At 38.9% G+C, this 13988-nt stretch overlaps 1 protein-coding gene across 9 annotated transcripts in view; it reads right to left on the bottom strand.

Annotated features, from left to right (window-relative positions):
* The window catches only part of arhgap44a (Rho GTPase activating protein 44a), a 314883-nt gene that overhangs the window by 116508 nt on the left and 184387 nt on the right, over window positions 1-13988 (bottom strand). For 2 of the 9 annotated variants that reach the window (XM_043714502.2, XM_088000492.1), the window contains exons 1-4: window positions 6729-6975; window positions 5419-5458; window positions 2635-2739; window positions 575-651 (exon numbers count right to left, since the gene is read on the bottom strand). In XM_043714502.2, the coding sequence (XP_043570437.2) occupies window positions 575-651; window positions 2635-2739; window positions 5419-5458; window positions 6729-6910 (404 nt within the window). In that variant the 5' untranslated portion in view covers window positions 6911-6975. Of the gene's footprint in view, window positions 1-574; window positions 652-2634; window positions 2740-5418; window positions 5459-6728; window positions 6979-13988 lie in introns of those variants that run through there. The other 7 variants (XM_088000494.1, XM_088000490.1, XM_088000493.1 and 4 more) reach the window with 7 other exon arrangements.

Genomic DNA, 13988 nt, shown 5'->3' with positions numbered 1-13988 from the left:
GAAACAGACATAATAGCAACGTTTAAAAGGTGAGTTGATTAATACATAAACAGGCAAGGAATAGAGGGATACAGACTGCATAGAGGCAAAAGGTTTTTATTTTAGAAAGGTGTCATGTGTCAGCACAGGCTTGGTGGGCCGAAGGGCTTGCTCTTGTACAATATTGTTCTTTATTCTTAACTAGGGGTCACTGTTTCAAAGGTTGGGGTCAGTCTTCTAGAACCGAGATGAGGAGAATTTATTTCTCTGAAAGGGTTGTGCAACTTCAGAAATCTCTACCTCAGAAGGTGATGAAGATGGGGTTTGTGAATATTTTCAAAGTAGAGACAGACAGATTCTTTTTAGGCAAGTGAATCAAGGTTACCCAGGGTAGATGGGAACATGAAATTCAAACACAGAGAAACAAGATGTGCTCTTATTGAATGACTGAGTGGGCTTGAGGGGTGAATGGTCAACTTCTCCTTTTTGTATGTTCATTCTTATTAACTGATGCATGCAATAGGATTAAGCACATGAAACCTGTGATGCATTATATAGAAGCTATCACACCAAAGAAAGAACTGTATAGCCTTACCCGAGCAAAGTATCTTCACCCAGGATGGCAGAGCCTTCCACTAAACACTGGGCTAACGTTGTTAACGGTAGCTTTTTCTGTGGAGAAGACCAACATCATTTACAGTGAGATCTTAGACATGACATCTATTAAACACCCAAGCAACATGTTCAACAAGCTGACTGATTCCCCATGCTTTTCTCATACGGAGATTTCACATGGAAAGGATATAATTCTACCAGTTTTCCAGCTGAAACAACAGATGAAACAGGTTCAGTGTAACACTGGTGGTTCTATTAGAGGAAAAAAATGTTCACTAGCTTGCTATTGTACTGAAATGCTGAACATATTCTTCAAACAGATACTTATAATCTTACTATAAATACATACAATAAAAATATCTTGTCCTGAATGAATGGGCTACAAATTGCTTATTAAATATGATCATTTATTGCAAACAGTATTTGCAATAAATATTTAAAGTCAAATATTGACTTTAAATGACAATGAAAAATATTGCTAGAAAATGGATACTGAAAAGGTTACCAACAGTCCAATGTAAATGTAGAGAACACAGCAACTCATTGTTTCAAGAGATATCCTTCTTCAAAACATCTTTGAAGATGTCTTAAACATTTTCTCATTGTTCAATCAAAACTCAATGGTTAATTTTCAATTTTGATGGTAGTGTAGTGACCTTCAAGTTAAACCCACCACCAGTCATCTCTCTCAATGTGAGGGCCCTATAGTCCTCTGGGATGATGGTGACTTTACATAAAGCAAGGCTGTCTAATATACAGCTTACAGAGCACAGTGTGGACTGCAAAGATATGTATCTGGCTCACTAATCAGCAAGAAAATTCCTTTATAAAAATGGAAGGCACCTTTAAAGTTTGAATATCTCCAAGGCTTTGTAATTTCCCCACCATCTTTTTCCGATGTCGAAATTTAAAAATGGCGATTGCGTACAGAGATTAGGACCAAGTTAGGGACTAGTTGAGTGATCAGGAACTGAGGGTGGAAATGTCTGGAAAATTGCCACCACCACGAAGGAGTATGGGTGAAAGAGAGAGAAAGGAGATGGGAGAGAAAGAGGGAGAAAAGAGAAAGAAGGGGGAAGAAGAGAGACAGAGAGAGAAATGGATGAGCGAGAACAGGCAAGAAGATAGAGGGAGTCATCATAAACCCCTACTCATATGATCAATAAGTAGAATCAAAGAACCCCTACTGTGTCAAAGCAGGCCATTCCGCCCATAAAGTCCACTCCGACCCGCTGAAGAGCATCCCATCCAATCCCTGTAACCCGAGATTTCTCATAGCTAATCCACCTAGCCTGCACATCCCTGGACACTATGGGCAAGTTAGCACAGCCAATCCAGCTAACCTGCATATTTTGGACTGTGGGAGGAAACCAGAACACCCAGAGGAAACCCACAGACATGGGGAGCATGTGTAAACTCCACACAGAGGGTTGAATTGAACCCACATCCATAGTGCTGTGTGGCAGCAGTGCTAACCACTGAGCCACCTTGCCATCCCCCAGTCCACCACTTCCCCTTTCCCAGCACCATCCCCACTCTACCCACATTGACCCCAATGGAAAACAATCATCAGGCATGTGTTTGTTACACAACATTCCCAATTTTCCCTCCTGTTGCCTTCCATAGAAAAGAAAATCAGTGGAGGTTTACATGGACTGCTCATCCACTGTTCCCAAAAGCTATCCCAACTGGGTTACACCAACACAACTCTTAAAATACTGAAGAATCCTGGGACTATAAACGTGAACTCTGTTTGTCTCTCCACAGATGCTGCAAGACCAGCAATTCCTGATTTCATTTCTCAAAAGGGGACAGACTTCACCCAGAATCTTTTTTCCTTTGGGAATTGGAAACTTGCACAAATGATGTGACAGCATGCAGTATTTCAGACACTCCATTTCAGATGTCGAAATAAATGAAAGAAGTTTTGCTAAAGTCAATACACATGAAACCAATGCCTCTTTGATACATTTCCACTCGATTTCTCGAATGATGCTTCAGACTGACTATATCAGTGAACAGTAATTGAAGAAAACGTACGGATCGTTTGTCGGCGTCCACACCTTGTTGTCCCTGTAGACATGCTGTTAGTTTTTTGTGGGTGCTGTGGGAGACTTGTTTTACCAGCTCCAGTCGTTTCTCTACCTGTTTGGTGCAACAATATTATTATATTGGGGTTGCTGTAAATATACTTTAAAGTAACATTGATATACTATTCTTCAAAGTAAAATCATGGCATATTCTTAAAAGGTAAATAAGATTTAATCTTTGATGTGGTTGATCATAAATCCAAAGAACATTAGATTGAAAAAATGTTATTATTGGAGGGTTTTACAGTTTAAAGTTGGCAGTATTTTGTAACAATAGATCCAAACAGATTCCCTGTAGTTAAGAGTGAAGGTCATTACTTGTGGCTGTAATGTGATTAGATTACTTACAGCGTGGAAACAGGCCCTTCAGCCCAACAAGTCCACACCGACCCTTCAAAGAGCAACTCACCCAGACTCATTCCCCTACACCTAACACTATGGGCAAATTAGCATGGCCAATTCACCTGACCTGCACATTTTTGGACTGTGGGAGGAAACCAGAGCACACCCACGGGGAGAATGTACAAACTCCACACAGACAGTTGCCTGAGGCGGGAATTGAACCCAGGTTTCTGACATTGTGAGGCAGCAGTGCTAACCATTGTGCCACCATGCCGCAAATCCAGCAGTAAGTCTCTCAAGAAACAGTTAACCCTTTCTGATTATAATGATGAAATAAATTAAAACAGCTCAACAAAATTGATGCACCTCCAGACATTATTCTTCGTTGAATGAACAGCTCTTCAATTTTAACTGTCTTTCAGCTATGTTTTAATTGATATTTATTTATACAGTAAGTTGGTACATCAGATTTAAGTGTCCCTCCTAACTTTCCACTTGGAGTTAACAGCAGCTAGATTTCATGTGCAGTTAACTTGGTACCTTTGTCTCGTTAAAGTTCCAGTATCTGCCATAATGTCAGCAAACAAGCTCAGAATGCATTGGACACTGTTGGTTTTGCTGTGACAATACTAAGCTCAAGTTTTCACACATACTTAAAATTAGGTTGGACATAAAATTTCCCAAATGCTACGAAGCAGCATAACGGATTCTAATCAATTGGTAATTGAAACAGGGCATTCCCCAGAATTACAAAGTAGAGTGAGGCTCACTGAACTAATGCATTTTCTTAATTTTTAATTGGCTTCAGTTGACTGCTTTGATGTGTCTTAATGCATAAGGTCTGTGATCAGAAAGCTATGTAATTGACTGAATATGTATAGATACACCAGCACAAAGTGATCATAGGGGTTTTTGTGGTAATAATCCCACCTTTGGTTTAGAAGGTCTGGATTCAAGTATTATCTGCTCCTGAGTTGTACCATAGTAGGTGATCAAAAATATCTAAAGAGACCATGGACGTATCTCACTGTCCTTTAAGATTCCACAAACTGGTCTACTTCATTCATTCCCAAACATGTTAAATGGTTATCTGAATGTGGGAACTCCAGGTTGATGCTGGGTACAGTAAATAAACAGACTAGAAGGTACATTTCAAATCTTTACATTGCTTTACCACATTGGGATATAGCAGCTTGTTAACTCCGGCCTGTTAAATGTTCAGAACAGTAGGACATCAGGAAATCTGGTTAAATGAAGATTTCTGTAAAACCAATTAAGGTAGGAACTGACATTGAACGTCACATTTATGTCCTTCATTTTATTAGTAATGCCTTAACTATGTGGTTTTCCAGAGACTCCAAAGCAGTTTAGTAGATGGAGGATGAGAAATTCATACAAACTAATAAACTGGAAAATAATAGAAATTGGATCATAGATGTCATCTGAAATATTTCAGGTTCAGTTCTTGTGTTATACCCAATAATAACAAATTGATTGAAGAGAATGTCAATGAACAAATTCTGCAATGGTTTGTCTGATTACATGCAACATTTTTTGGCACCTAATTGTTGACATGGCAAGAAATCTTAGAGGTAGGGAGATGCCACTTATTTAGTATGGAGTGCTATTTCTCTCCCCTTAAGGAACGCCTTACCTATGCAGACAGCTTCAATGCAGGCAAGTGATAGTTAAGGTTTAGTGGATCCCATCTATGCTCAGAATATGTCTTGAGTTAAATAAGGTAAAGCTGCAAGTGAACTGCCTATTGCCTATTGAGTAGAACTACACTACACATTGGGTTGCTCGATTACAGAAATACCTAGGGTTGAGGAGGAAGAAATTTAACTCGAGTGTTTGCTGTTGCTGTCACTGTAATTGAACCAGAGTCACCAGTCAGTCATCAATAAATGGTCCTGGAGTATTGCTGCTCTACTTGGCTCTCGCATCTGACAGTCTGCTGTAGATCTCACAAATTGTTATTGTAAGACATACATTTGTCGTTGTGAATAATAGGGTTATTTGTTTTTTTTTCAAGTATGAAGATGAAATCCATTAGAAATCAAGATAAAACTCAAGAGAAAGTGAATAGCAGACTAAGATCAGAGTGTTCCAAGTGAAGACTTGAGAAGGGATATTGTGGGAGGGGGATTTGAAGCCTAATGAGTGCAAATTAGTTTTTGAGATGAAATTTCAGCTTCATAGTGAAAGAGAATGATCCAAACTTTGACACTCTTGCACTGTGTTGTAGTATTTGGCTCCAGTAGTTATCTTTTTTCAAAACTACATACATAAAATGTGAAATTCGTTAAGAAATAAATTTTGTAAGTTCAGGAATAAACAGAACAAGAAAAGAATTATATCTCCTTCAACAATGTGGAGAAGAAATTATTACCTGAAGCAGATCTTCAGTTAAGACTTCTGTCTTTTCAGCTCTAGAACAGAGAAAGAATAGAGTCAAACTACATTCTGGTCCCCAGAACAAGCATTAAAGCAATTAAAACATTAAAACAGCCTTGGCACAACTCAAACCACTTTGTAAACATAGTGGTGAAACGACATTCACATTGTATCGACATGAAACATCGGTAACATGCACCTACCATGACAGTTCTATCTGATAATAACTGCACTGATTGTGAAAATAAAAATAGAGTTTCCTGATCAGAATAAATCTTATAAACCCAAAGAACCAGTTTCACTATTAAAATTACCTTGAAAAGCTAAGCATTTACAGTGGATTTTGTTTAACACTAATGATGCTTTATTTTGAGATGCCATTTATACCTTCTTTAAAACAAAACTGCTTGAGTGGTGCTGATGAAGCAGTCATAGTCAGGAAAGGTTACAAACTTGACATTGTAATGCATATGAACTAATACATATACTGGATGCTGAATCATTCTAGGTTGATGGCTGTATTCCCAATTAAAATTCAGCTTTCTCACCAAAGTGTCAATATTTCTTTTAAGCCAGTAGTCCCTGATAATGCCATCTGTGTCTAAAGCTTTAATGAAAAGCATCAGTAGAAATAAAAAGGAGCTTAGTGTTCATTTTAATTATTTAGGATGGTTTTTCATTTCACCAATTCTGATGGTTGAGGTCTATTTTAAGGCACGTCATAAGATTTAAATCATTCTATTCATTGACATTCTATTGTTCTGTTGAACCAAATATGTCACAGCCATAACACTACATTTAATTTTCATCATACTTTACGATCACAAACTAACAAAAACAAAATTGCAATATTTCCGAAAAGGAAGCCGTCTGACTTTGTTGAATAGACCCTCCTAAATTCCACATTCTTTTTGAATAATTTATTTTAGAAAACACTGATTTAAACGTATTTTTACCATTATGTTTTGTGCACAATTTTACAATGCACTGCAAAACAAGGTTAGCATCAGTGTGCTGAACACAAAATAGCTACCTTTGCCAATTCTATAACATCTGCTCAGGGTATTGCCCTTGAATGAACTGACCTGTGGCAATGCAGCATTATTAACTCTACCTACTGAGGGTATGTTGTAATGCGAATGCACACAGTCCCATACATGGAACAAGATTTTGATGTTTACATCAATTAAATCAAATTACAAGATTTCCAGACTATTTATCTACATCCTGTATCCGTGAGCTACATAATATGACAAACAGATTCTCAGGACTTTGCAGTTTCCGAAAAGCGAAGAGGTTCAACACCTCAGTTTTTTCTTCATCATCTTGTAGATGCTTCCTAAATAATGAATAAATTCAAGGAACCGGATGAGATACTGGATCTTTGAAAGGTCAGCCGACAGAAACTCATCGCTTGGCCAGCTGAGACGAGAATATGGCACGTTGCTGCTGTCACCACTGAATAACTGCATCTTGAAACCAGACATTATCTCCTGGAGCGACTTATAGGCTCAGATTGAAGAACTACTTAAAACATAAGCTCTCTTCCCCCGGATTTTGGAGACTGCTCCTTAGGCGGTACAGAAAGAAAACGGACTCAGCTCGTTTGCAGAGTGACCAGGTCGCTGAGTCAGCAACTTGCTGCAGTCTTTCTCAACGTGCAAAGCCTGATTGAATCGCAGTTCCATCCCATAATACCCTGTAATATGCAGAACATCTTTTGGTCAAATGCCATTCGATAGTTGTGCCAAGAAAGAGAAATTGGTTCGACTATATATACATGAACACTGAAATGACTGCACAAAACAAAATATCATCATAAAAGTGGCAAAGCAATAATCACCTATAAGTGTAGCAGTTAACCTTCAAAGTATGCTATATCTATAGTTACCCTCAGACACCCAATCATAGGAAAGCAGTCTGTCCTCTGCCGATCCTTTCAGCATGACACGTGACATAAGTTCTTCACTGCATCATACCCTTGCTAACCAGTTAGCATCATTTTAACCAGGTTTCAGGCATTTTAGCAGCAGATTCTGTAAAATGACTCAGTCCCTCAGAAAAGAGCTAAAAAGCATTCTCTGTGTGCTGAAGGCTGCTGTTGGATTAACTATTGAAGTAACAGCTGTCTCTTGTAAAATAAGGATACTGGGAACATGTCAAATGAAAGGTATTATATTTTCTAAAGACCACATCACTCTACAAGGACCAAGTTAAAATTACTGTCACCTTTCCTTTAAGCCCTCCCTTACATGGTCTCATCCCTCACCACTCTTTGATGTTTTTGTCCTGCAGCCTTACAATTGCCCAAACAATCTATTCTGCTGGTTTAGACCTCTAGTACCCAACGAGTTGACATTCTGGCAGCCACTTGGTTCCAACCTTTTGATTTCTCCAAAAGATCCAGCTCCCTGCCTCTCGATCAAGATATTCTTTAAACTTTGCCCAAGTCTTTTATCACTTATTCTGCTTTCCCTGCATTGATTTGACATTTATTTCCCATTTAACCTTGTGAAGCACACTGGGATATTGTTCTACATTCGTGGCAGTATAATGATTTAAATTATCAGCATTACAAACTATCTCAACAATATATAAGTATATCAAAAAATAAGCTCCTGCATAAAATATACAAGAAGGCTGAATATTTTTAGTTTCTGAGTCCTACACAACCAGGTATTTGTGACATCGTTTTTTTCAATCAAGATGGGACTAAAATGCAAACAACTTCCTGTTAAAAATGAATGTTTATCATGATCTTACACACTTCAATGTGTTCTCACTCAAATCTAACACATTGACTTGTAGGGCTCTGAATATCTGCTCCTGAGTATGGGAATAGGAAGGTCAGGATTAGAGGAACGTGTGATAAAAGGATGGTGTAGGAGAGAAGGATTTAGCTTTTTGCATTATTGGGACAGCTTCTGGAGTAGGTGGGATCTATACATGTTAGACCAGTTGTACCTGAACTGGGATAGGTCTAACATCTTTGCTAGGAGGTTTGTTTGTGCTGTTGGGGAGGTTTTAAACTGATCTGGCAGCGGGATAGGGGTGCAGAATAGATGAAAAATAAGAGCTAGGTCCAATCAGATATAGAAGGAATACTGGAATAGTCCAGTGGATGGAGAAGACATGGTCAGGATAAGGCACTTGGGATGGTCTATTTTAATGCAAGGAGTTTGACTGGTAAGGCAGATGAACTTAAATCATTGATCAGCAAATGGGAATATGATATATTGCAATCACTGAGACATGGTTAAAGGAAGGACAGGGCTGGCAGCTCAACATTCCATGGTATAGAATGAGAGAGGACTTTGGAAACCATCACCGAAGTAATGACAGAGGATGTCCTAGAAGGGCTGTCAAATGAGACCATCTGGATAGAGCTTAGAAATAAAAAAGGGTGAGTACTTTGCTGTGAGTATACAACAGGCCTCCCAACAGTCAGAGGGAGATAGAACAGCAGATATGCAGGCAAATTGCAAAGATGTAAGAGGAATAGGGTTATAGTTGTATGCAATTTCAACTTTGCTAACATTAACTGGGATTGCCTTAAATTTTAAAAATGCATCCAGGAGCGATTTTTGTGTCAGTACGTAGATGGTCCGACTAGAGATAGGGCAGTGCCAGACCTAATCCTAGGGAATGAAGCCAGTCAATTGGTTGAAGATTCAGTGGGTGAACATTTAGGGATAGTGACTATAATTCTAAGTTTCAAAGTCATTTTATAAAGAGATAAAGATCGTGCAGAAGTTAAGTGTCTAAACTGGGAGAGGGACCATTTCAATATCATTAGACAGGAACTGACAAACACACTTGGACATGCTACATGCAGGTAAGACTACATTTGGAAAGTGGGAGTCTTTCAAAGTTAATGTAGTGAGAGTTCAGGGCTAGCATTTTCCTCTCAGAGTGAAGGGCAAGGGCAGCAAGTCCAGGAAATATTGGGATAGAGAATTTGATAAAGGAAAAGAAGGAAGCATAGACAGGTATGGCACATTAAAAACAGGGAGGCCCTTCAAAAGTATAGACAGTGCAGGACATTACTTTAAAGAAATGAGAAGGGCAAACAGGGCCATGAAGTATCTTTGCAGAAAGGATTGAGAACCCCCATCCCTCCACCCCTAAGGCCTTTTATGATTATATTCAGGGTAAGACGATTATCAGGGAAATAGTGAGGCCTATTAGAAACTAGATGGGCATTAATGTGTGGAGCCACCAGAGAATGTGGGAAAGGTCTTAAATGAATACTTCGCATCTGTATTCACAGAGAAGAAAGATGTTCTGGTTGGGGATTTCAGTTGGGGATGGTGAGGTTCTAGAAAATGTTAAGATTAATAAGAAGGAAATATTAGATATTTCAGCAGGCAGACAGGTGCATAAATCCCAAGGGCCTGATGAGATGTATCCCAGGCTGCTATGGGAGGCAAGGGAGGAGATTGCTGGGGCCCTGACGGAAAAAGGACATTGTACAGGAAGGTGGTGGGGCCTCTTCTGGTGTACTGCGTCCAGTTCTGGTCTCCCTGTTATAGGAAGGATATTATTAAGATAGAGAGGGTTCAGAAATAGAGAGTTTGAATTATAAGGAGAGGCTGGATAGGCTGGGACCTTTTTCATTGGAACGTTGGATGTTGAGAGGTGACCTTATAGAGGTTTATAAAATCATGAAGGGTATAGATAATGGCAGGTGTCTTTTCCCTAATGTTGGGGATTTCAAGACTAGAGGCATATATTTAAGGTGAGAGGAGAAAAACTTTAAAAAGAACATGAGGGACAATTTTTTTTACACAGAGAGTGGTTTGCAGAGGAAGTGGTGGATGCAGGTACAGTTACCATGTTTGAAAGGCATTTGGATAAGTACATGAATAAGAAATGTTTGGAGGGATATATACCCAAGAGCAGGCAGGTGCTACTAGTTTAGTTTGAGATTATGGCTGGCATGGACTGGTTAGACAGAAGGGTCTGTTTCTGTGTTGTATGACTCTACTATGACTCTATATATTTAATATTTCACTGGCCACAGATGAAGTGTCAGATGACTGGAGGATAGCTAATGTGGTTCTTTTGTTCAGGAAGGGCGGCAAGGATAGGCCAGGTAATTACAAACCTGTATTCTTCTTCTAAGATATTAAAACAAAGGGTGAGGATGATACAAAGAGTATTCAGAGGGATAGAGACAGGTGAAACAGCTAAGGAGCAAGTCTGAAGATTAACTATAATTTGGGAAAATGTGAGATTATGCACTTTGGCAGGAAGAATAAAGGACCTGAGTATTATTTAAATAGAGAATGACAGCAGAAAGCTGCTGCACAGAGGGTTCAAGGAGTCCTTGTACAAAAATCACAAAACACTATTACCCAAGTTCAGCAAACAATAGGGAAGGTAAATGAAATGCTGCCCTTTATTTCAAAGGGAACACAGTATACCAATTGAGACATTTTGCTAAAACAAAAAACAAATTTTGGGGTGACACAGTGGCTCAGTGGTTAACACTGCTGCCTCACAGCACCAGGGTCCCAAGTTTGATTCCGGCCTCGGATGACTGTCTGTGTGGAGTTTGCAAATTCTCCCCGTGGCCACGTGGGTTTCCTCCGGGTGCTCTGGTTTCCTCCCACAGTCCAAAGATGTGCAGGTCAGGTGAATTGCCCATGCTAAATTGCCCGTAGTGTTAGGTGCATTGGTTAGAGTGAAATGGGTCTGGGTGGGTTACTCTTCGGAGGGTTGGTGTGGACTGGTTGGGCCGAAAGGCCGGTTTCCACACTGTAGGGAATCTAATCCAATCTAATAACAAGAATGAATGACTAGTTAGATCATAACTAATGTACTACAGACAGAGCTGAGGAGGAAGTTCCTCTCTCAGAGGTTAGTGAATTTGTGGAATTCGTTACCATAGAGTGCTGTTAAAGTTGGGTCATTAAGCACATTGTAGGCTGCGATAGACAGATTTTTAATCAGTATGGGAATGAAGGATTATAGTAAGAAGGCAGGATCGTGCAGCTGAGGATGATCAGATAAGGCATGATTTCAATGAATGGCAGAGCAGACTCATTGGGCCAAATGGCCTCCTTCTGCTCCCACATTGTTTGGACTTATGGACCATGAAGAATGTCCACTCGCTCACCCACCTGTTTCCTGAGCTGAATCCCAAAACAGTCTGGATTGCATTTTACATTGCAGCACATAAACATGGAAACATGTTTGACTGCATTGACAACATAGCAGGCCTGTCTAAACAGAAGAAGGTTCTGATTAACTACCAATATTTTTCATTGCCTCTTACAAAATCTGGACATTGTAAGTGTATGCAAGTTGAGTAAAGGCACATTTACTGCTCTACAATGTTTTCCTTCGGCATTTGTTTGACATCGACTGTGATTGTAGCCAAGTCAGGTTACAAAGCTATCTCAAAGCCCTGTTTACAACAAATTTGTGGGTGGATCCCTTGGGATCCATCTCATCAGGATTTTACTATATCAAGGTTTATGTTCCTTGAGGATGACTTGTTATCCAATTCCTCCCTGGAATATTGTTCAGAGGTTTATCCCTAAGAGAGGACAGCTGATCTCTAAACAATGAATGCCTCTGAGTCTTCTCTCCATTCATCTGTGTTTCTTTCCTGTTTTGTATTAACTATATAAACCCTTTGGAGCTTATACTCTTTAACAGCTATTAAGAGCAAAGAGAAGCACTGTGAAATAGAATCCTGTAAAGAATTTTGCTTCTGCAGAATTCAAAGTTGTATATCAGACAGGTGTATGTGTATTGCTAACTTCCGTCTTGCGATATCAGATGATATTGTGACAATACAACAGACTGAAGGGGATGTTGCAAAAGGAGGATAAAGAAGATTTTAAATAGAGTAGAAACTTATCTGTCTTCAGTGTATGGTATCATAGCAATTACATGTGGCACAGAATGTAATAACTGATTTTCTTTATATTAATTTTAATTTTTACATAAGGTTAAATAGTGATGATATATTAAAGAAGCAAATGTATTTACAACAATTTATGGTGCTTAATTTAAAATATGAATTCTCTTAACAGGTTAATTCAAGTGAGGGAAGCTGGAGGGAAATATTTCACTGCAAAGAATGTACACATTTCACGCAGTTAGGTAAAAAGAGCACCCTGAGCTAGTTAAGACCTATCAAGAATTTGACGAAAATATTGTTTTTGCTTTAGATCAGTAACATTTTTCCCAATGAATGGTGTTTCTCAGAAACATTCAATTTTGTGATGCCAATAAGTTAATGCCTAATTTTTCATGTCATTTTGAATGGGTGTTATTAAACGGAATAGAGAATACAAAATTCTTAATGAGGAATTGGGTGTGGGGTGGATTGGTATTTCCTCTACCTATTACAGTGGAACCTTGATTATCCAGCATTCGATTATCCGAAATTAGGATTACCGGCAAGATCGCTAGGTCCGATGCTTGGCTAAACTGTGTTATTCAGCATTCGATTATCTGAACATTCAATTATCTGACAAAATAATCCCCGCCCGTGTCATTCGTACAAACAAGATTCCTCTGTAAATGCTCATGACATTGCAAGATGGTGGGAAGACTTCCAGTGATAAGTCTAATAATGTTGCAGATGGAAACTACTGGAATAATTGCAGAAATTCCTGTAAAGACCAAATATGAAAAATCTCACTATGTTCACTATGAAGACTTAGCAGCCAGAGGGAACCATGTTATATATTTTCATTTCCAAATTTTATTTCGACTGTTGCATATATTCAAACAACAAAAGAGGAATATATGAATAGAAAGTGTTTCGAGGGATATGGGCCAGGTGCTGGCAGGTGGGACCAGATTAGGTTGGGATATCAGGTCCGCATGGACGAATTGGACTGAAGGGTCTGTTTACATGCTGTACACCTCTATGACTCTATGATTTCACAGGATATTTCCAGCATATGTTAATAATCCTGCAAATTCAGTAATTGTTTAGGCACAATTTTAATGCATTAAACGTCTGTTTCCAATGCACTGCTACAGACTAGAGTAGCATCAACCTGTCATATCACTGCATACATTATTTAATGTGAGTCATAATACAAATACTGCCATGGTTTCTAGAGTGTAATGAGAACTCCAAATCCATGTTTTCAATATTAAATCGCCATTTTGGGATTAACACATGCTCGACTCATATTCATTTACTTTCTTTACAAACACAATTAACCCACACTTGTCAATGTATTTACAGGAAGAATATTCTTTTCACTAAAATCTTAGAGGTGCCTGTCTCAAAGCCTATGATGGAAAATATTAAGCGTGCTTTCGAGTAGGTCTACTTTAGTCCATTAAAATCCCTTCAGAATACCAGCTCAGTATTGCACTAAATGTACAGTTTTTCTAAATTTAACTGGAACAAATTATGTACTGAAGGAAGTCTCCGTTTTGATGGACAATTTTGCAACTCGCCCCAGATTCAAACTGTAGAACGTCAGATGACTTGATCACCTCTGAGTGAAACGAGCTAAGAACCTGAAATGCTCACTAACACAGCACTATTTGACAATGAATATCAACGGTCAGCTTCAATCAAAGCTC

The sequence above is a fragment of the Chiloscyllium plagiosum genome, unplaced genomic scaffold (assembly GCF_037043375.1).
Source record: "Chiloscyllium plagiosum isolate Xiang-an unplaced genomic scaffold, Cpla_swu_hap1 HiC_scaffold_25, whole genome shotgun sequence".
Lineage (NCBI taxonomy): Eukaryota > Metazoa > Chordata > Chondrichthyes > Orectolobiformes > Hemiscylliidae > Chiloscyllium > Chiloscyllium plagiosum.
Note: the sequence above shows the minus strand (reverse complement) of the source record. Positions and strands in the feature narration are given on the sequence as shown.